The 22,166-nt window shown below is 41.0% G+C and overlaps 1 protein-coding gene across 3 annotated transcripts in view; it reads left to right on the top strand.

Annotated features, from left to right (window-relative positions):
* LOC148359176 (teneurin-2-like) overlaps positions 1-22,166 on the top strand; it is a 444,001-nt gene that overhangs the window by 117,707 nt on the left and 304,128 nt on the right. For all 3 annotated transcript variants that reach the window (XM_088344352.1, XM_088344353.1, XM_088344354.1), the window contains exon 2: positions 1,898-2,210. In XM_088344352.1, coding sequence (XP_088200478.1) covers positions 1,994-2,210 — 217 coding nt within the window. In that variant the 5' untranslated portion in view covers positions 1,898-1,993. The remainder of the gene's footprint in view (positions 1-1,897; positions 2,211-22,166) is intronic.

A 22,166-nucleotide genomic window follows, 5' to 3' on the forward strand; every position in this document is an offset into this window, starting at 1 on the left:
AAACTCCATACTCCCACCTCCCTCCCTCACCTCTTGCCTTTCCGAACTCAAAACATGGTTCACAACAAACTTTCTTAAATTAAATGCCAATAAAACAGAATTCCTCCTTCTTGGCACCAAATCCACTTTATCCAAAGTAAACAATTTCTCTCTCAACATCGACAGCTCCTTAGTGTCCTCCTTCCCCCAGGTCAAGAGTCTGGGTGTCATCCTGGATAGCATGCTTACCTTCCACTCACATATCAACACCATCACCCGCACTACTTATTTCCACCTCCGCAATATTACCAGACTCCGCCCTTCCCTCACCCCCCGCACCACTGCTATTCTCGTCCACAGTCTTGTCACATCCCGCCTTGACTACTGCAATGCTCTCCTCTTCGGCCTTCCTCAAAAGTCCCTCCATAAAATTCAGCTGGTTCAAAACGCCTCTGCTCGCATCATCACAAAAACATCTTCCCAGCAGCACATCACCCCCGTTCTCCAAGCTACAAACTGATCCTATATACATATATGGCCATTTACAACCTGGCTCCTCCTTACCTGTCCGACCTTCTCCAGGTGCACGTCCCCACTCGCTCCCTCAGATCCTCGTCCTCCCTCCGACTGTCAGTGCCCCCTGCCCACCTGAGCACCATGAGAGCCAGAGCCTTCAGTCGCGCTGCTCCAAAGCTTTGGAACAATCTACCTCCGGACCTCCAAAACTGCACACCTCTCTCCACTTTTAAGTCCCGTCTAAAAACACACCTGTTCAGGACTGCCTACAACACATACCTTCTCCATTTCCTATGTTTTTATGATTTTATGTCTTGTTTTTATTTATTATTTCGCTTACAACTTTTTAAATTGTATTTTTTCATTGTCTGTACAGTGTCCTTGGGTGGCCTGAAAGGCGCTTTTAAATAAAATGCATTGTTATTCTGTTGGAAGATGAAGTAACCACTGTATTTCTAATTCATTTTATCCACAACAAGTTTTCCAGCATGTCCATGTACATCTCACCATTGTTGCTCTGTCAAAAAAGAATGGTCCATTGACCACTTTTCTTCAACATCGCACAAAACATTGTCACCTTTGGGAAATCCTGATGATGCTCAAGAAATTCATGTGGGTTCAGAGTACTCCTTATGCGAGTGTTATGCTTGTTAAGTTTGCCATTTATGTGGAACTGCGCTTATTCAACCCGGTGCTCAAATATTATCATTTTCCATCTTCTGTTGCATTGTAATGCAAAATTCACAACAAGCTGCTTTATCAGTGTCCCCCAATCGTTGGACTAATTGCAGCTTGTAAGGCGTCATGTGCAGTCGTCTTCTTAAGGCATGCCAAAGGGTTGTTGTAGGACACTGAAGTTCCCTATAAGCTCGAATGATTTAGAGGAGCTCCGCTGGAGTACGGTTTGAACTTCTTCCAAGATTGACGGGTGTTTCATTCTTTCGCTGGGTGCAAGCACCCATCAGTTGTGAATTTAACATAACATTTCACTTTCTCTCTGGTGGCTCCTTTCAGAATTTTCCGTGAAATCCACTTTGAACGGCAGTCCTTGATTCCGTTTTTAAAAATCCAAGAACAAAAAAAAGCCTTTTCTGGTTGTGTGAATGCCATTATTGGGCCCAAGAAAGAAAGAAAAAAATCAAAAGCTCTGCAAAAGCTTATTGGAATTAACTTTAAAATAGCCCAACTTTTATCTTACCACCATTCATAGCTAAGAAGATATTGGGACTTCAAATGTGCCCAAGACTTTTGGAACAACGTCTACATTTCACTTTTCATGTGTCCTGCTACATTTTGAGTTTTCTTTAGCTAAAAAGTCCATGTGCACTATTTGGAAATTCTGTCATAAAATACAAAATGAATTAATTAAATACATCACATCTCTGTATTGTCCATTTTGCAGGTTATTGAGCTGGATACAAACTTGTGAGGCCCAGTAGAAGTCATACACCAGCCTCCGAATCCTGCTTGGGAAATTTCACGTTCCATCCCTCCCATCATGGATCTCAAAGACAGACGGCAGCATTCCCTGAGTTGCTCAAAAGACCCCCCTTACAACACCTCATCGTTGGATACCGACGAGTGTCGCGTGCCGACCCAGAAGTCATACAGCTCAAGTGAAACTCTCAAGGCCTTCGAACATGAACAGAGGCTTCACTACAGTGGCTGTGTTACCGATCTTGTTCACCACGAGGCTGATGAATACTCAAGACAAGGTGAGTCTTTGTGACAAAATTGGATGGTGATTATTTATTTTTTGTCTGACATAAATAATAATTCAAATTCAAATACAATGGCCAACAGTTAAACGATTATTTTCTTCGCAAACTGAAAACTCACCCTGACCAAAAGTAATAAATGTTCTTCAATGTGTGACCGGCAGGCTCGGGGACTAACGGAACATGTAATGATGTTACGTGATTAGGACCAGGGTTGGGTGTGTTACTTGTTTTCCTATACAGTTACTCATTACATGTTGAACATTTCTATCCAAAAACTTTAAAAGAAGTGCAAATGAATGAATGGGCGTGTACAATGATGATTCATGGCCTTCAAGGTATCATACTGCCAAAAGATCAGACATATTCCTGCGGCCATTTTAGAATCACAAACTGGAAATACTTTAATAATGTTATATTGGCATTAATGTCATGTTTGAAAAATACTGCCAAAGGGATTGATAGGTCCATGTTTTATTTTGGTGTTATTGTCAGCCCCCCAAAATGTGAGGTGTTCTCAAAAGTCTATCACACTGCACAAATAAGCCAGTACTCAATGGAAAAAATAATTTGTCTATCGAACTGCACAAATAAGCCATTACTCAATGACTCAATGGAAAAAAAGAATTTGCACATTTTAAGTCTAATTTTCTCCATCATCATCTCAATCATTTGATATATATATATATATATATGTATATATATATATATATATATATATATATATATATATATATATATATATATATATATATATATATATATATATATATATATATATATATATATATATATATATATATATATATATATATATATATAGCATATGACAACTACGTATTTGCATTCATTAATTTTCTCAATCATTTGCTATATATGTATTATTTTTTTCCATTGAGTAATGGCTTATTAATATGAATTTCCCTGCGGGGATGAATAAAGTATCTATCTATCTATCTATCTATCTATCTATCTATCTATCTATCTATCTATCTATCTATCTATCTATCTATCTATCTATCTATCTATCTATCTATCTATCTATCTATCTATCTATCTATCTATCTATCTATCTATCTATCTATCTATCTATCTATCTATTTGTGCAGTGTGATAGACTTTTGAGAAGACACTGATACAAATTTTTAACACCATTTTTTTTGTTAATTTTTCATTTTATATTTTTGACCTGTATGTCACTACTAAAAAAGGAAGAAAAAACATCCTTAAAGGGACATTTTGTATCATTAAGCACCCCGTAGTAGTAAAAACTTAATTCATCAAAATAACAGTGTATAATAAGAAAAGATGCATTTGCAGTCTTTTTGGCGTGCATTTTTTTCAATACGCAAAGGGTAACACAATTGTATTTAAACAAACATAAGCTGAAGCTGACATAATTATCCGTCATCTTGCTGCTACAATCGGAGAGAACATTTGGTTTGCATTGATTAAAAAAAATCATAACATTTGATAAAAATTACCTGACATTTTCAGAATTTTATGTCAGGCCAGATTAACTAATTCAATGCCAGACATTTTTCTCAAATGGGAGGACTCAGCCAATTTGGGGAATTTTTACTCAATTTTGAAGGCCTACAAACAATGTTGTTCTGTAGCCATTTAGGCATAGGACAGATCAAAATAAAGCTTCAACCCTCGTTTTTCATTAGAAAAAAATATGTTCCTAGCTTTTACCATTGTTTGGTTAAAAAGATGTGAACATTGTTTAGTTTCTTGAAAATATTTGTTCCCAGGAAAACTTTGGAAAAGAACAGCTTTCTTTTAAAGAAGATGCATTTTAAGCAGAACTTTCACTTAGGTGATTTTTTGTTATATCTCATATACCTACACAATGGATGTAAAAACACAAAGGCACTTTGCTCGCAAAATCCTATTAATTTAAGAACACTGAATTTATGCATGAACGGTGCATGCATTTTGCCAGAACTTTTCAGCACCTAATATTTCCAGTGACGTGATCACGTGATTTCGGTCATCTGGCGATCATGTACCTGCAGACCTGGGGAAAATACTTTCTCTCCCTGATCTAATGATGACGAAGGGGCGATGCCATCATTTTTAGGAACAAAAAAAGCTCTGTTGGAGCTTACCTACTCATCTATATCTTCACATTTCCCAACACACTGCTTCACTACGCTACTTACCATCTGGGCTGCTTACACACTATCAATTGCTTGACACAGGAATCCACACAAGGAAGTTGGACGTCCTTGATGTGTGGACATAGATCTGATCAAAGCTAAGCCTGCCTTCCAATGGATATTTTTCATCCTGAAATCATTCACAGAGGCTTGATACTTACTGATGAGAAGCTCCATTATTTTTTTTGCAACGGTGGGCTTGGCACGCCGACTAAGGAGGACACCTGCTGTCTTACCTCTGTCTTCAAAAATCATACGTGTCCATGAACATGTCCACTAAATATTGATCGTTGAGTTGTTCGGGAGTCAGACTCAGATTGATCGGTATAGACCGTTATTTTATGTCTATGAACACAGGAAGACAACTTGAGCATTCGCATGACAGGAAACAAAAGGTGAATGCAGAAAAGCACTAACATTTCGTGCTTAGAATGGAAAGAAAATAAAGATTGATTGGCATCACGGATGAAAGCCTGAAAACCAGTGATGTGTGTCGGTCACACATACTTCACTGCTGCAGCGAGCTCACATCGCACCAGGCAATGGCTGGTCAATACCAAAGTCCTTTCAGCCTATCAGCTCTGTAGAAAGCCCAGAGCCGCAGATGCATCGTGGGAAGTGTGGCCACAGGAGACCAACAGTGTTTCAGCACCATAAGGACTGTGACACCACAGGAGGAGAGCTCATTCGACAGAAAAGAAGGAAAGTGGGAAAGATAACGGAAGAAAATCAGCAGACGAATACAAATTGGTTGTCAGTCGGATATTATTTTGTATCTATTGAAAATAGGTGTTAACCTCTGGGAATTTGTTTCCTGGAAAATGTATCTGGATTCCCACAATTTCAACCTTTTGAAATAACTTTATCATGGTACAACCATATTTTTGTTTCTTGTGGGATACAAAAATGATAAAACTAAAACATAAGGATTACTCGAGAGCAGGAGTGGACAAGCTTTTTGAGTCGGGGCCACAATGGGTTCCAAAATTTGGCCTAGGGAACGGGCCTAAAGACCTATTCATGTTTTCTCATTTGCACTGATAAATTAATACAAATGAAGACGTCTACAAGTTATATTTGTTTTTAAATCGATTAGTTTCACCAAACTAGTTTTAAACAACTCAAAATTATAGCAAAAACATATATTAGGTCCCTGTTTTAGGCATTTATTTTTTCATCCATCCATCCATCCATCCATTATCTGTACCGCTTATCCTCAGTAGGGTCGCGGGGGTGCTGGAGCCCATCCCAGCTATCTTCGGGGGGTGGGCAAGGGACACCGTAAACTAGTTACGAGCCAGTCGCAGGGCACACAGAGACAGACAAGTCACTCACTCATTCACACCTAGGGACAATTTGGACCGGCCAGTTAACCTGACATGCGTGTTTTTGGAATGTGGGAGGAAACCTGAGTGCCCGGGTGAATCCCACTCAAGCACAGTGAGAACATGCAAACTCCACACAGGAGGTTCGATCTCATGACCTCAGAACTGTGCCGCACACACGCTAACACTGCATCGCCGTGCTGCCTTATTTTTTCATATTTATTTTTTTAGTATTTCTATAGTATTCCTATAGAATTACTGTAATAGTGTTTTTATAGTGTATTTGTAGTGATATTTTTGTTGTATTAGTGTAATTGTATTTTTGTTGTATGTTTGAATTAAAAAGTATGTAGTAGTAATTTTGTATACTGTAGGCTTTTAAGCAAAAAATTTAATATTTAAGTTGGTGGTCTTTTGAAGTCATTCGGTTATATTTATTTTATATATAGATAAAAAAGGGGCAATGGGGACAGAGCGGATATTGTATGTATTGACAAAAAAACAGGAACAAAAAAACAAAACAAACCATGTCTCAAAACCATCAACAACGAGTTCAAACCAAAATAAAAACTAAAATAAAAAGATAAAACCTGACATGATGACAGAAGACCGGGTGGAAGTGACATTGGAATAGCAATGACCCGACCATGTGGGCTGCCCAAACAGTCTGAGTGAACTGCAGCATGCTTACACCGAATGCATTTTTATTGCGGCGGGGGACTTTAACCAGGCCAACGTGAAAACAGTTCTCCCGCATTTCCACCAGCATATTGACTTTGCTACAAGAGGTAGGAACACATTAGACTTGGCCTACACAAATATCAGAGGAGCATATAGAGCAGCCCCCCGCCCCCACCTTGGCTCATCAGATCACCTCTCTGTTATGTTAATTCCTGCATACAAGCCCCTGCTGACCAGAGAAAAACCTACAGTGAAGCAGGTGAGGGTGTGGACTGAGGGTGCAATGGAGGCACTACAGGACTGCTTTGAATGCACAGATTGGGACATGTTTAAATCGGCTGCCACTTCCAACAACAAAATAAACATAGATGAGTACGCCATGTCTGTGTCAGCCTACATCAGTAAATGCGCAGAAGACGTCAGCAATACCAAAACCATCTGCACCCGTGCCAATCAGAAGCCCTGGATGACTGCTGAGATACGCAAATTGCTTAAGGCACGGAACCTTGCCTTTAAATCTGGTGATGAGGAGGCGCTGAGATCAGCGAGGGCTAACCTGAATCAGACTAGCAAAGCGATCGCACAGTCAAAAAATCCAGGACCTTTTCCTCAGCACAACCAACACCAGGGATATGTGGAAAGGCATTCAGGCCATCACCAGATACAAGCCAACCGCTGCCCCAGTGCAGGACACTAGCATGGACTTTCTGAATGACCTCAACAACTTCTTTGGGAGGTTCGAGGCACAAAATGGCACCCCTGCAGCGAAAGCGGTTCCACATCAGGACGAAAGAGCACTCCTCCTGGACTCAACTGAGGAAGACCCTGAGAAGGGTCAACACACGGAAGGCTCCAGGCCCGGACAACATTCCAGGGCGGGTCCTTAGGGAGTGCGTCGATCAGCTGGCTTGTGTACTAACAGACATTTTCAACACCTCAATAGACCAAGCCACGGTACCATCATGCTTCAAGATTGCCACCATCATCCCAGTGCCAAAGAACCCCCAGATCTTATCATTGAATGGTTACCAGCCCGTTGCACTGACTCCCATCATAATGAAGTGCTTTGAGAGACTGGTTAAAGAGCACATCACCTCCAGTCTCCCCTCCTCACTCGACCCCTTTCAATTTGCCTTCCGGACAAACCGCTCCACCGGGGATGCCATCTCCTCTGCACTTCACCTGAGCCTGACACACCTAGAGGAGAAGAACACCCATGTGCGGATGCTGTTCCTGGACTTCAGTTCAGCATTCAACACCATCATCCCACAACACCTGGTAGACAAAATGAGACTCCTGGGTTTCAACACCCCGCTGCAGAACTGGCTGCTGGACTTCCTCACTGACAGACCCCAGTCAGTGTGGATTGGTCAGAACATCTCCGATGTCATCACCCTCAGCACGGGCCCCCCCCAAGGCTGTGTCCTGAGCCCCTTGCTGTTCACCCTGATGACACACGACTGCGTCCCTAGGTCAGCCACAAACCACATCGTGAAGTTTGCGGACGACACAACAGTGGTGGGCCTCATCAGGGACGACAATGACCTGGCCTACAGAGATGAGGTGGAGCAGTTGGTGGGCTGGTGCAGGGACAACAGCCTGGTCCTGAATGTTGACAAAAGTAAAGAGATCATTATCAACTTCAGGAAAAAACAGCCCAACCATGCCTCACTTCTCATCAACAACAAGGCTGTGGAGGTTGTCAGCAGCATCAAGTTCCTAGGGGTGCACATCACAAACAAACTCACCTGGTCCGTGAACACTGCATCACTGGTGAAGAGGGCACAGCAGCGCCTGTACTTCCTGCGGAGGATGAGGAGAGCCCACCTGCCCCCACCCTCCCTCATCACATTCTACAGGGGCACCATAGGGAGTATCCTGACCAGCTGTATCTCTGTGTGGTGTGAAGGCTGCAACGCTTCCAACTGGGGTAGTGTGACAAAGACAGCAGAGAAAATAATCGGGACTTCTCTCCCCTCCATTCAGGACATTGGCCAGAAGCGCTGCCTATCCCAAGCCAAGAACATTATCAGGGACCCCTCTCACCCCCATCATGGACTGTTCACTCTGCTAGCCTCTGGGGAGAGGTACTGCAGTGTGCGGTGCAGGACCACCAGGTTCCACAATAGTCTTGTCCCCTTGGCCATTAGACTGTTAAATGGTCAATCAAACACATAGTAAATCTAAACTGCTGCTAATCTGTACATCTGTTGGTTTTGTTTGACTTTTTTGCACTACTGGCAGTTCTTTATAGCTAGCCACTCCTTGCACATCTGTTCTCCTCTGCACTATTGTACTACAGTGTTATTGTTACTGTTAACCTGACTTGTTTACCTGACTGCCCATTTTGCACATCTGGTTAGCTGCTCCTCTTGCACTCTTTGCACTACTGTAAAATACTATACATAGCCATAATTATTTAGTATATTATTAGTACTCAATGCTCCAACTCAATACAACATTTTATTTATATCTGTACATTCAAGGAAACTGTGCGCGTCAGATGTATCGACATTTTGTTCTGTATACACGTGTACTAGTATGACAATAAAGTAGATCTGAATCTGAAATCTGAATCTGAATCTTAAATAAGGTCCGGTCTAGGGAGATTGGGCACTGGTGTGTCCAGTTCCAAACCCAGTTGGCACTCTCTGGGGGAAGGTGGCGTTCCAGTTCCTAACGGAATATAATATCATTATTTTTCAAAAGAAACAAAACAAGCAAAATACATTTAAAGATGTTTAACTGGAGAATATGTCTTGCTATGGTAGTGGCTACTTCCTCTATATTTTTGTTGTTGTAGCCTTCATTCACAACCTACCCTGTCTGTCACATTTCATGTATTTGCTCGTTTTATATCGTGTGTTTTCTCAACCTCATAGTTGTTAGATTGTTATTTTCCTTGCTATATAATGCTGTCACAAAGGCATGGTCAAACTCATACCTTTGAAAAGCATTTCTTTCCTACATCCAAGAAGGCAGTCTCAACATTATTTATTCATTTATTTATTTTTCATTTACAGTAGGATGTTTGTACTCGGCAGCACCTATTTTCAACAGATTAACTACATTTTTTGTTAGTGACATTTTATCCAAAATTAACAACTGTTAATAGCTTGAATTGACAGCAGTTCAGAGAAGGAATATAGTTTCCACCAGATAAAAAAAAAGGTTTTCATTTACAGTATGCTGTATGAGCTCTATCTACCTGTTATTTTAACAGATTAACTACAATTTGTGTTAGTGTCATTCAATTGTATTACCAACTGTTAATTGTTTGAATTGTAAGCAGTTTAAGTACCAATATGGTTTCCCCCACGTATCTGGACTTATAAGCAAAATTAAAAAAAGAAAAAAGGGTAATTTTATATTATTGAATTGTGTTAACTCTAACGGCATTGCTACAAGGCACATGTTTTCCTACTTGAGTCATTTGTAAAGAAACCAGTTACTAAACATTGACAAAAAAATAAATACATTTCCGCTTCACTTTCTCCTCGACACAGGGAACAATCATATCCCAATGCTAATTATTTCCGTCCAAACCATTGTTTATGTATTATTTTACCAAAATATTGTTTATGGTAAGAACATGGTAATGCTCCTACTCTGCAATTTGAGCCTGTGGTGTCCAGATAAATGAATATACAGCAGGGATGGGCAAACTATGGCCCAAGTACCACAAACAGTAGGTCATGCTTTTTAATCTGGCCCGCCCAATGAAAATTGTAAACTTCGTCGACACTCAAAACAGGGCAAGAAGAAATCAATGGATTTCGAACTTCTTAGGAAGACCGGAAGAGTGACTTTCAGATAAAATAATTCCATCTAGTCCTAAAGCCTTCCCTGAGCCTCCTCTTTTTATTAAATCTTCAAGGTTACAGAACAAACAGATCAGCCCTACAAGGTGTGGTTATCAAAGAACAGCAACATCATTGGCCGATAGCAACAATTAGGTATTGGTCAAAAAAGCATAAAACAGGGAGTCAAGATAATGATTTTGCATTATATGACATCTCCTTTACATTTGTCCATTTTTAAAAACATAAAAAAAAATCATAATAATATATATCAATAATAAACTAATAAACATTTGTTGCTGTTTTTGTGGCAGTCTTGTCTCCAGTGTACCTTTGTGCAACATATATTCCCGTAAAATAAAGCTTTTGTGAAAACGTTACACGTCTGGGTCCACCGTCTGTTCGGGTTCTGACATGGATATTTATTCATAAATATAAATGACAACAATTCAATTGGTCTCTGTTGGACCCCTTTTTTTACCTAAATGTTGCCATCTACTCCAATGTTTGCCCACCTATGGCCATTGTCGTAATTCTCAATACTTCAAAAAAAAAAAAAAAACACTATATATATATATAATGATACAATGATATAATGATATAAATGATATATATATATATATATATATATATATATATATATATATATATATATATATATATATATATATATATATATATATATATATATATATATATATATATATATATATATATATATATATATATATATATATATATATATATATCCAAACAATGTGACTCTTGCTTAAAACTGGAACTTTCCAACATCTCACAAGAACAAACATTCCCCAGGGTTGTATATTGAGGTTGTAAAGTTGCCAACAAAGGTTTGCACCAAACCTTCTGGGGTGTCCAGATATATTTAACCATGCTGCTATTAAGTTTCAATGGTGCCATGTCTGTACTTGTAATTTTTATAATGTGTTATTTATAGAGATTGGGTCTTATTGATATTCATTATGGCTATTTATTCTGTGCATTAAGTATTCTATTATTTGTTTAACAATGACAATAAATATTTGAAATCTAAAACTAATCTTAAAAGCAATAACATCAGCGGGGTAGCCTGAGGAGACCTTTTGTATGTCTTCTGTTTACCTTTAAAAGAGGTCCCAAACCCCGCCGGAGCAACATCAGCTGCTGCGTATCGCTACCTCTTCAGTTGTGATTAAGCCTTTAACAACTTTGAAGTGCTCCTTAGCAAGAGTGTTTTCAACAGCTGTTTTGTGGAAACTGAATTTGTTGGCCACACACGAGCTAGTTACATCCTCTACAGTTTTAGAGCTACAATGACTGTTGATTTCCATCGGGTCATTACAGCATATAGATTTTTTCCGAATGCCTAATGTCACATCTGTTTCTATCTTGCCATCTAGGAGTGGTGCATATAGAATTTGAATTGAATAAAAAATTAGTGTGCATTCACTCCAGTTCATGTTTCTGCCTGTCCAATTGGACTCGACCACCCCACACAACTGATCAAAAAGAACTCAACACAGCTGCATGCTTTTGAAAATAAATGGATAAGAGATTAGCTACACTTTATCCCCTCTTCCCATTTGTCTTGTGCTGGCATTTGGAACCTTTGCCAGCTGCTGATGCTCTTTTAAATTTCCCCCGTAACAACAGCCTGGTGCTGTTTCTACTCTTACATACTCTGTATAGTTGGAAAAGTTTACATTGCTTTTAAGATGTGTACACAGGTGACGATTATGCTTCATGGTTCCGCTGCTTTGTGGATTCTGATTGTGCATTATGTTCTGCATTCTGATTGGCTAAACAGTCTTAACTGCCTCTTCCTTACCTGTGCACCAATATTGCTGTGGTTTAGTAAGTACACTTATGTAAAACAGCTTACTGAATGTTCATTACTTACGTGAAAATTACAGTGCAATTTTGTGCTTCACGAACTTCAGTGAGTAGCTCAAGAATTATACTCTGAAGAACTCTTCATTAAAGTTCTCCTTCAATGCAGATCCATCAGGATTATTTGTCAATAATTGAGCCAACAACGGCCTGTCACTATGTTGTTCTCTCATAATAAAGAAAAAAAAAAACACCTGCACAATGGTTTTCAGAAGAAGAAACAATGCAGAGCAAAGTCCAGATACAGCGACTCATTTAAAAAAAGACGCAGCCGCTATTGTAGAATTCAAGTATCAGAGTAATATATATATATATATATATATATATATATATATATATATATATATATATATATATATAATGTATATATGTGAGAGTGTGATTGTGCCAACTGTGTTGTATGGTGCAGAGAGTTGGAGCCTGAACGCAGATTTGAGAAGAAAATTAAATGTTTTTGAGATGAAGTGTTTGAGGAGAATGTTAGGAGTGACAAGATTGGATGGATTGAGAAATGAAATTGTGAGAGACAGAATCGGAGTAGTAGTGGAACTGAGCAAGCGTGTGCATAAGAGAGTACTCGGTTGGTTTGGACACATGGAGAGGATAATGAGCGAAGGTAGAAGAGGATCTACAGAGCAGAAGTAAATGGAAGGAGACCAAGAGGAAGGCCGCGATTGACGTAGATGGATAGTGTTATAAGTGCACTATCGTAAAGAGGTCTAAATATAATGGAAGCTCGAGCTGTTTTTGGTGATAGGAATGAGTGGAGAGGTGTCGTGAAAGGATAGTAGGATGTTTGGATGCGTTCTAAGGGATGGGCAGGACACCGTATGATGCCGCAGGGTTGGCCATGGTCCAAAAATTTTGTGTGAGATTTTTTCTTTGCTTTTTTCATTTTCTTTTTATTTTCTTTGTTTTCTTTGTTTTTTTTTGTATGTGTTTGTCTTGCCGTTTGGGCACCCCTCTCGAGGGATATGACCAGGGTAGATAGATGGATAGAAATACCACAGCTCACCTTGTCTACATAAACTGAGCAATGATTGGTTTTCAACTAAATTTTAAGAAACTGAAATGTCAATTTCCGTCCACATCAAATCTCCGCCAACTGATATAAAAAAAATGGAAGTTTTTCATTTTTATTCCGCAAGTGGTCTGTTGACCTAATTAGAGTGTTGTATTTCACATTTAAGGAGCACATCAATGACAATCACCTGTCAGGTACATATCAGATTAAATGCAATTAAAAGTATTGGAACGAATCAAAAATGTTAACATAGTAGACCGGACCAGAACGGAGGCAGGAGGCAGGAAGGGAGAACTCATTCGCTTTAACAATCAGACACTTTTATTAAGGAAATAAAAGTCATCCAACACTCAGGGACAAAACAAAACTAAGGAATGGTTGGCATTTCTTGAATCCCAAGACTTTAACCTTCCGAATGATATTTGGAACGATGCATTTGAGTGACATCGTACGGACACCGCATCCGCACGTGTCTATGACACGTATTTGCTTCTTTGCAAGGTTTCAGAATGTTAAGGGGGTAATAAGTTTGACTGAACTATTTGACTGTTTTGTCGACGTTCCCATTGTAGCGCCTTATAACCCGGTGCGCCTTATGTATGGAAGATATAGGACCAAAAACTATTTTTTGGGGGTGCGCCCTACAACCCGGTGCGCCCTATAGTGCGGAAATTACGGTAACTGACAGAAATACAAGGCTGCACATATGCAAACATCAATCAAAACAACCGATGAAAGGTTCTCTAACAATTGATTTTCTTTGAGTAAAAATAAATCATCACCAAACTATGCTGATTGCATGATTGAGTTAATCTATGTTTACTGTGTAATGACCCTTTTTGACTCTGCTTTGGCAGGTTTTGATAAATGAGGCAGATTGTAAATGTCACTGTTATCAAGTGCTTCCCCCCTCGGCTGACTCACTTGTCTCCAAAGCTATAATTAAAGTTGTTCCCTACCACAGAACGTGTGTACGTGTATGTGTTTGGAAATATGTCACATTTCTTATGCATAAGTCACTTTTGATACTCCATATGGCCTTACCTCAGTCACACAAATTATAGCTGTGCCAATGATTTGCTGCCTGTCTGATGTCCTGTGTGTCAAATTTCACTGTGGTTGTGGATGCAATTGATTCCAAGGAAAATACTTCACATTAGCTTCAGGATGTGTTATATTAAAGATCAGACTAGCCCATAATTATGTTTTCTAAACTAATCTAAATTAGGGTTCTATCATGAGCAGAGTGCTATAATCACCATAAATATACTAAAAAGCAATATCTGGTTTGTTTTAGGAAAGGGAGAATATAAGTTGGAAGTCGGGAACATATGGCTTGACAACCACATATGACTCTTTTCTTGAGTACACATGGCTCAGAGATATGATAAAAATTGAACAAATGTCATGGTTGCAATGGTGCCCAATTGGCCGCGCCCATGTGCATCACGGTTGCCATGGTGCCCAATTGGTCCCACCCGTGTGGCGCCAGCTGCGGCTCGTTGAGAGATTGACCTTTTGTCTATATAAAGCTCAGCGCTCTCTTGCTTCGGTTGTCAGCCTGTCAAACAAACCTCTGCCCCACAAGACGTTGGTTCTAACTTGGTCCTCTTGCTGTTGGTGTTTCAAGTCCGGTATTTTTCTCCTGTTTAATTTCGGGTTCCAGTTTTCTTTCCGTCTGTTTTTGTCCTGTTTGTTGATTTCTCCAGTTTTTGTTCCCATCTAGTTTCTCCTGTTCCATCGATCCATCCATCCATCCATTATCTTCTGCTTATCCGGGGTCGGGTCGCGGGGGCAGCATCCCTAGAAGGGAAGCCCAGACGTCCCTATCCCCAGCCACCTCTGCCAGCTCATCCGACGGGATCCAGAGGCGTTCCCAGGACAGCCGAGAGACATAGTCTCTCCAGCGTGTCCTGGGTCGCCCCCGGGGCCGCCTGCCGGTGGGACATTCCAGGAACTCCTACCAAGGTAAGCGTCCAGGAGGCATCCTTATCAGATGCCCGAGCTAACTCAACTGGCTCCTCTCAATGCAGAGGAGCAGTGGCTCCACACAGAGTCCCTCCCGGATGACTGAGCTTCTCACCTTATCTCTAAGGGGAAACCCAGACACCCTGTGGAGGAAACTCATTTCAGCCACTTGTTTCCGGTATCGGGTTCTTTCGGTCATAACCCAAAGTTCATGACCGTAGGTGATGGTAGGAACGTAGATCGACCAGTAGATCGAGAGCTTTGCCTTTCGGCTCAGCTCCCTCTTTACCACAATGGACCGGTACAGGGTCCAAGTGACGGCAGATGCTGCACCGACCTGTCTGTCGATCTACCGTTCCATCCTACCCTCACTCGTGAACAAGACCCCAAGATACTTGATTCCTCCACTTGGGGCAAGATCTCATCCACAACCCGGAGGGAGCATGCCACCCTTTTCCGGCTGGGTACCATGGTCTCGGACTTAGAGATGCTGATCCTCATCCCTGCCGCTTCACACTCGGCTGCGAATCTGAAGATCACGGCCTGAGAAAGCCAACAGCACCACGTCATCTGCAAAAAGCAGTGTCACAATGCTGAGGCCCCCAAATTGGACTCCCTCCCCAGCAAGGCTGCGCTTAGAAATTCTGTCCATAAAAGTTATGAACAGAATCTGTGACAAAGGGTAGAGTCCGGCCCTCACTGGAAACAAATCCGACTTACTACAGGCAATGCGGACGAGACTCTGGCACCGGGCATACAGGGACCGCACAGCACGGATAAAACTGCGGTACCCCATACTGCCGAAGCACTCCCCACAGGGCCTCAAGAGGAACACAATCGATTGCCTTCTCCAAGTACACAAAACACATGTAAACGGGACAGGCAAAACTCCCATGCACCCTCAAGGACCCTGCAGTGTGTAGAGTTGGTCCAGTGTTCCACGGCTAGGACGAATACCACACTGTTCCTCCTGAATCCGGGGTGCGACCTCCTGGCGGACCCTCCTCTCCAGTGCCTCTGAATAGACCTTACCAGGGAGGCTGAGAAGTGAGATTCCCCTGTAGTTGGAACACACTCTCTGGTCCCCCTTCTTAAAAAGGGGAACCACCATCCCAGTCTGTCCAGAGGCACTGTCCCCGATGTCCACACGATGTTGCAGAGGCGTGTCAACCATGACACGCCCACAACATCCAGAGCTTTAATGAACTCCGGGCGGATCTCTTCGACCCCCGGGGCCCTGCCACCGAGGAACTTTCCTGACCACCTCGGTGACTTCAACCCCAGAGATACGAGAGCCCAACTCAGAGTCCTCCGGCTCTGCTTCCCCAGAGGAAGATGTGTCGGTGGGATTGAGGTCTTCGAAGTACTAGGCCCAACGATTCACAACGTCCCGGGTCGAGGCCAGCAGCGCCCCATCGCCACTATACACATTGTAGATGGCACACCGCTTCCCCCCCTAAGACGCCGAATGGTGGACCAGAATTTCCTCGAAGCCGTTCGGAAGTCGGCTTCCATGGCCTCGCCAAATTCCTCCCACGCCCGAGTTTTTGCCTTGGCAACCACCGAAGCCGCATTCCGCTTGGCCATCCGAAGCCAAATCACCACCAGGTGGTGATCAGTTGACAGCTCCGTCCCCTCCTAGAGGTGGTGAGCCCATGGGAAGAGGGACCCACGTCGTCCCTTCGGGCTGTGCCCGCCCGGACCCCGTAAGCAAAGGCCCGGCTACCAGATGCTCGCCAGCGGGCCCCACCGCCAGGCCTGGCTCCAGAAGGGGGCCCCGGTAACCCACGTCCGGGCGAGGGAAATTGTGGACCAAAGTTTTTATTCTTCATAGAGGTCTTCTGATCTGCGTTTTGTCTGGCCACTCACCTTGAACCTGTTTGCCATGGGTGACCCTACCAGGGGCTTGAAGCCCCCAACAACATAGATCATAGGATCATTGGGACACACAAACTCCTCCACCACGATAAGGGAGCAGATCATGGAGGAGATTTCTCCTGTTTATTTTCGTTATCCTAATTCATTATCGATCTCGTCGGTCTCAGCCTTCCTGTCTTTCCATGCCAGACCAGCTTCCTAACGTGCATGACTCCCCGTTTTGTGTGAGAATGTCACGCGATTGGGTCCTGATCCTGTTCTGGTTCTTGACAGCAAATAATTAGTGTATTGTTACTGACGTAGCTGATTGTCACACGCGTGAAGCCGAGGTAATACTGACTGACCAGAAGTCCAGAATTTATAGGACACAATCTGAGGTACAGTTTAAAGTTATGGCGTCACACCAACAGACCACGTTTTGGCTGTCCATTACGAAATAATCCTGGGGGTGTGTGGCCAGTGCAGGTACTGGCAATCTTGTTAAAGTTGAAGGTCACATGAATTCCAGTCAGTATCAGCAAATTCTTGCGAACAATGTTCTAAAACCAGTGACAAAGCTGAAGTCCATGCTCAGAAACCATCAAACCTGACTGAAGTGAAGATGTTTTGTAAAGAAGAATGGTCAAAAATACCTTTAACCAGAATCCAGACCCTCATTGGAAGCTATAGGAAGCGTTTAGAGGCTGTTATTTCTGCAAAAGGAAAATCTACTAAATATTGATGTAATTTTTCTGTTGGGGTGCCCCAAATTTATGCACCTGCTTACTTTTGTTTAAGCAAGTATTGCAGATGTTCTGTAAATCCTATAAACTTCATTTCACTTCTCAGATATCACTGTGTTTGTCTGCTATGTGATATATATTTAAATGAAATTGCTGATCCGAACAACCAATGATTTGTAAAGGAAAATCTTGAAACTTTTGTATACCACTGTATATATACAGTAGAACCTCGGTTCTCGACCATAATCCGTTCCAGAACCCTGTTCGAAAACCGATTTGTTCGATCACGGAAATCATTTTTCCCATTAGAAATAATGTAAATCGTTTTACTCCGTTCCAACACCCTGAATGTTTACCATGAATGTTTAACGGAAACATAAAGCTAACCCAGGCTAATCGTACGTTCGCGTTATCATAATCTTCCGTACAAAAGATTACGCTAACATGAACGTGTAAAAATAAAAAAAAATCAGGTCGTTTACAAGTTATTTAGCACACGGGTCCCCACAACAAGTGGTGAGCGGTTCGTTGGAAAGGGGGCTCCATTCCAACACCCTGAAAGTTGGGCTCCATTCCAACACCCACATAAAGCTAACCCAGGCTAACCGTACGTTCGCGTTATCGTAATCTTATGAATAGTATTTCTTACCTCTGTGGTGGTCAGCAGAAGGCCCTCGCACACCTCCTTCATATTTGGCTGTTATTTATTTCTTAAATGCAATAGTTGTATGCACTACTTTTCTTTTTTCACCTGTAGCAACTTTGCTGCTTGCACTGACTTTCTTCGGAGGCATAATAAGGGGCTAAAACACCCGTACGCCGCTCAGCATTGCACCCTAGCGTACGCACTCACGCATTACCGGCATTCGAACTCCGATTTTTTGACCGAACAGCGAAGCAAGAATTCTCGAAATTTTTGGTCGGACTCCGATTTGTTAGAACTGAGAGGCGTTCAAAAACCAAGGTTCCACTGTGTTTATGTATATATATATATATATATATATATATATATATATATATATATATATATATATATATATATATATATATATATATATATATATATATATATATATATATATATATATATATATATATATATATATATATATTATATATATATGTGTGTGTGTGTGTGTATGTATGTATGTATGTATGTATATATGTATGTATATATGTAAGTCCTGTGGTGAGTGGCCCTCTCCTGCATGTCGAGGGGGCTGTGGATCTTCTCCTCTCTATACTGGACTGTCTCAGAAAATTAGAATATTGTGATAAAGTTCTTTATTTTCTGTAATGCAATTAAAAAAACAAAAATGTCATACATTCTGGATTCATTACACATCAACTGAACTATTTCAAGCCTTTTATTATTTGAATATTGCTGATTTTGGCTTACAGCTGAAAAAACTCAAAAATCCTATCTCAAAATATTAGAATACTTCCTCAGACCAAGTAAAAAAATAATTTTATAACAGCAAAACTAAATCAAACATTTGAAAATGTCCATTGATGCACTCAGTACTTGGTTGGGAATCCTTTTGCACGGATTACTGCATCAATCCGGCGTGGCATGGAGGCAATCAGCCTGTGGCATTGCTGAGGTGTTATTGATGCCCAGGATGCTTCGATAGCGGCCTTAAGCTCATTTGCATTTGTAGGTCTGGTGTCTTTCATCTTCTTCTTAACTATACCCCACAAATTCTCGATGGGGTTCAGGTCAGGGGAATTAGCAGGCCAATCAAGGACAGTGATGCCATGGTCGAGTGCACCAGTTACTGGTGGTTTTGGCACTGTGGGCAGGTGCCAGATCATGCTGGAAAATGAAATCCTCATCTCCATAGAGCTTTTCAGCAGATGGAAGCATGTAGTGCTCTAAAATCTCTTGGTGCACAGTTGCATTTACTCTGGACTTGATGAAACACAGTGGACCAACACCAGCAGCTGACATGGCTCCCCAAACCATTGCTGACTGTGGGAACTTCACACTGGATTTCAAGCAACTTGGATTTTGCTCCTCTCCAGCCTTTCTCCAGACTCTGGCGCCTTGACTTCCAAATTAAATTCAAAACTTGCTTTCGTCTGAAAAGAGGACTTTGGACCACTCTGCAACTGTCCAGTGCTTCTTCTCCATAGCCCAAGTCAGACGCTTCTTCCGTTGTCTTGAGTTCAGAAGTGGCTTGACCATGGGAATACAGCTATTGTAGCCCATTTCCCGGACACGTCTGTGAACTGTGGCTTTTGATACCTGGACTCCAGCTTCAGCCCACTGTCTTTGAAGCTCCCCCAAATTCTGGAAGCGGCTCTTCGTCACAATTTTGTTAAGGTTGCGGTCATCTCTCTTGGTTGGGCAGCGTTTCCGGCCACATTTTTCCCTTCCAACAGACTTTTTGTGGATATGCTTTGAAACTGCACTCTGTGAACAGCCTGCTCTTTGAGAATTTTCCTTTTGTGTCTTACGCTCCTGATGGAGGGTATCAATGATGGTCCTATGGACAGCAGTCTTCCCCATACTTGTGATTTAGTTTACTGAACCAAGCTGAGTGTTTTTAAGGCTCAGGAAACCCTCGCAAGGTGTTTCGAGTTAATTAGATGATTCAGGTGATTAGTTGAATAGCCTACTTGTATACTTTTTTATGATATTCTAATATTTTGAGATAGGATTTTTGAGTTTTCTTAAGCTGTAAGCCAAATTCAGCAATATTAAAATAATAAAAGGCTTGAAATAGTTCAGTTGATGTGTAATGAATCCAGAATGTATGACATTTTTGTTTTTTTAATTGAATTACAGAAAATAAAGAACTTTATCACAATATTCTAATTTTCTGAGACAGTCCAGTATACTCCCTAAGAGACAGCAAGCAAAGAAAGGGGGGCGGGAGACCGAAAGCTCTTGCAAACCCTAGTTAGAGGGTCACTAAATTGAGAGGATGGGGAAGTAAGGTAATTGAGTAGAAGAAACAGTTTTTTGGTTACCGATTTATCCAATGCCATAGGGTAGGAGTAGGAAGCATTTACACATCTCTAATCAATCGGGTAAATGTTACAAAATGACAAATATATGAGAAGCTTTATATAAATATTTAAATTCAAAAATTTGATTTTATTTTTACCTATAATTCTCAATGTAATTGTTTGCACCTGCATGTTTAATATTCAGATAGCAAAGTATTAGTCATTAACTGCTTACACCTAAAAAATGGTATATAATCTCACCTAGAAAATAAGAATATATAAACCCCACAGTCTATGGCCAGTCTATGTGATTGTGAAGTTCTCTCTTACAAGATTTTGTAATGGTCTGCGTAGGAGCGACCGTTTTATTCTTTTTTCAAAAATAACCTGCATATTGGTACAAGGTGTTCTTGACACCAGATCATGTCAAACAGTTAGAAAGCCCCCTTTGAATCATAACACTGTATTATGAAGTACCTAAATTGCTTAATTATGTTAGCATAGAATGTATTCCTCAGCCCAGCTGTCAGATAATGACATTCATGTTGTTAAATGTGCAGAGCATGATAAGGAGCATCCAATTTATTCATTTCAAACTACCTGCGTATGGCAGCTTCATAGTAGGCAGTGCCAAGACAATGTTAGGGCAATTTTAAATGTTATGGAGTACGCTAAAACAATTGTCTAAGTCTGCATTTCCTGTTAGTGGTAGTGCAGGGAGGTATTACATGAACATCATTACTATGTAATGTCAGCAAACAGACAATTGCTTAATGTAGGACGCTCAAACAACATTAGCATTCATGTGGTGTCATTTATCGGGTGACACAATAAATCCAGTAATCACTGTGATAGGTTTATTTTTGAACATCTAACTCACTGTCATAGTGTTAAATGTATGACTGTATGTGATTTGGGTTATAGGAGACCCCTTTGCACCTAAATAATGTGTCTTTTTTAAAATGGCATCTCCTCACTCAAGTGTATAATTACTCTATGCCATCTGCAAGACCATTGTGAAGAAAAGTTATTTTTTGAGAATATAATTTAACGATTAGTGAAATGGGCCAATTGTCTGCAAGTGAAGAATCATCTCTCACATGGGCATTTTTCTCGGGAAAACTAACCACAAGGAAAAAAAAAACCTTTTCTTCGCTTGGTTGTTGAATAGCCTTTTAGGACTGATGACGTTTATTTTCTGATTTTTCTCTTTCACCAAGAAGCAAATCAATTCCTTAAGTGTGCAATCAAGAAAACAGTGCTGTAAATCGCCAAAGCCCAAAATGCTTACTAGGTGGCCAACCCACACTCACTTTCTAAAAGCGATTCATCTTTGAAAGAAACCACAAAACTGCATTTATTAAGAAGCAACATTTATTGCTGAATTAAACCATGTGGACTGACCCTAAAGTTACTCCAGATATACGTTCACTGTCAATTGGCTAACAAGCACAAATTATATTTTAATGACAGGCAGTACCATCCGACAAAAGTGACCACTCACAAACAATGACATATTCCAGCATGCAGACAGACGCAGCAACT

The sequence above is a fragment of the Urocampus carinirostris genome, chromosome 9 (genome assembly GCF_059441175.1).
Source record: "Urocampus carinirostris isolate Australia breed hairy pipefish chromosome 9, RoL_Ucar_1.0, whole genome shotgun sequence".
Taxonomy (NCBI): Eukaryota; Metazoa; Chordata; class Actinopteri; order Syngnathiformes; family Syngnathidae; genus Urocampus; species Urocampus carinirostris.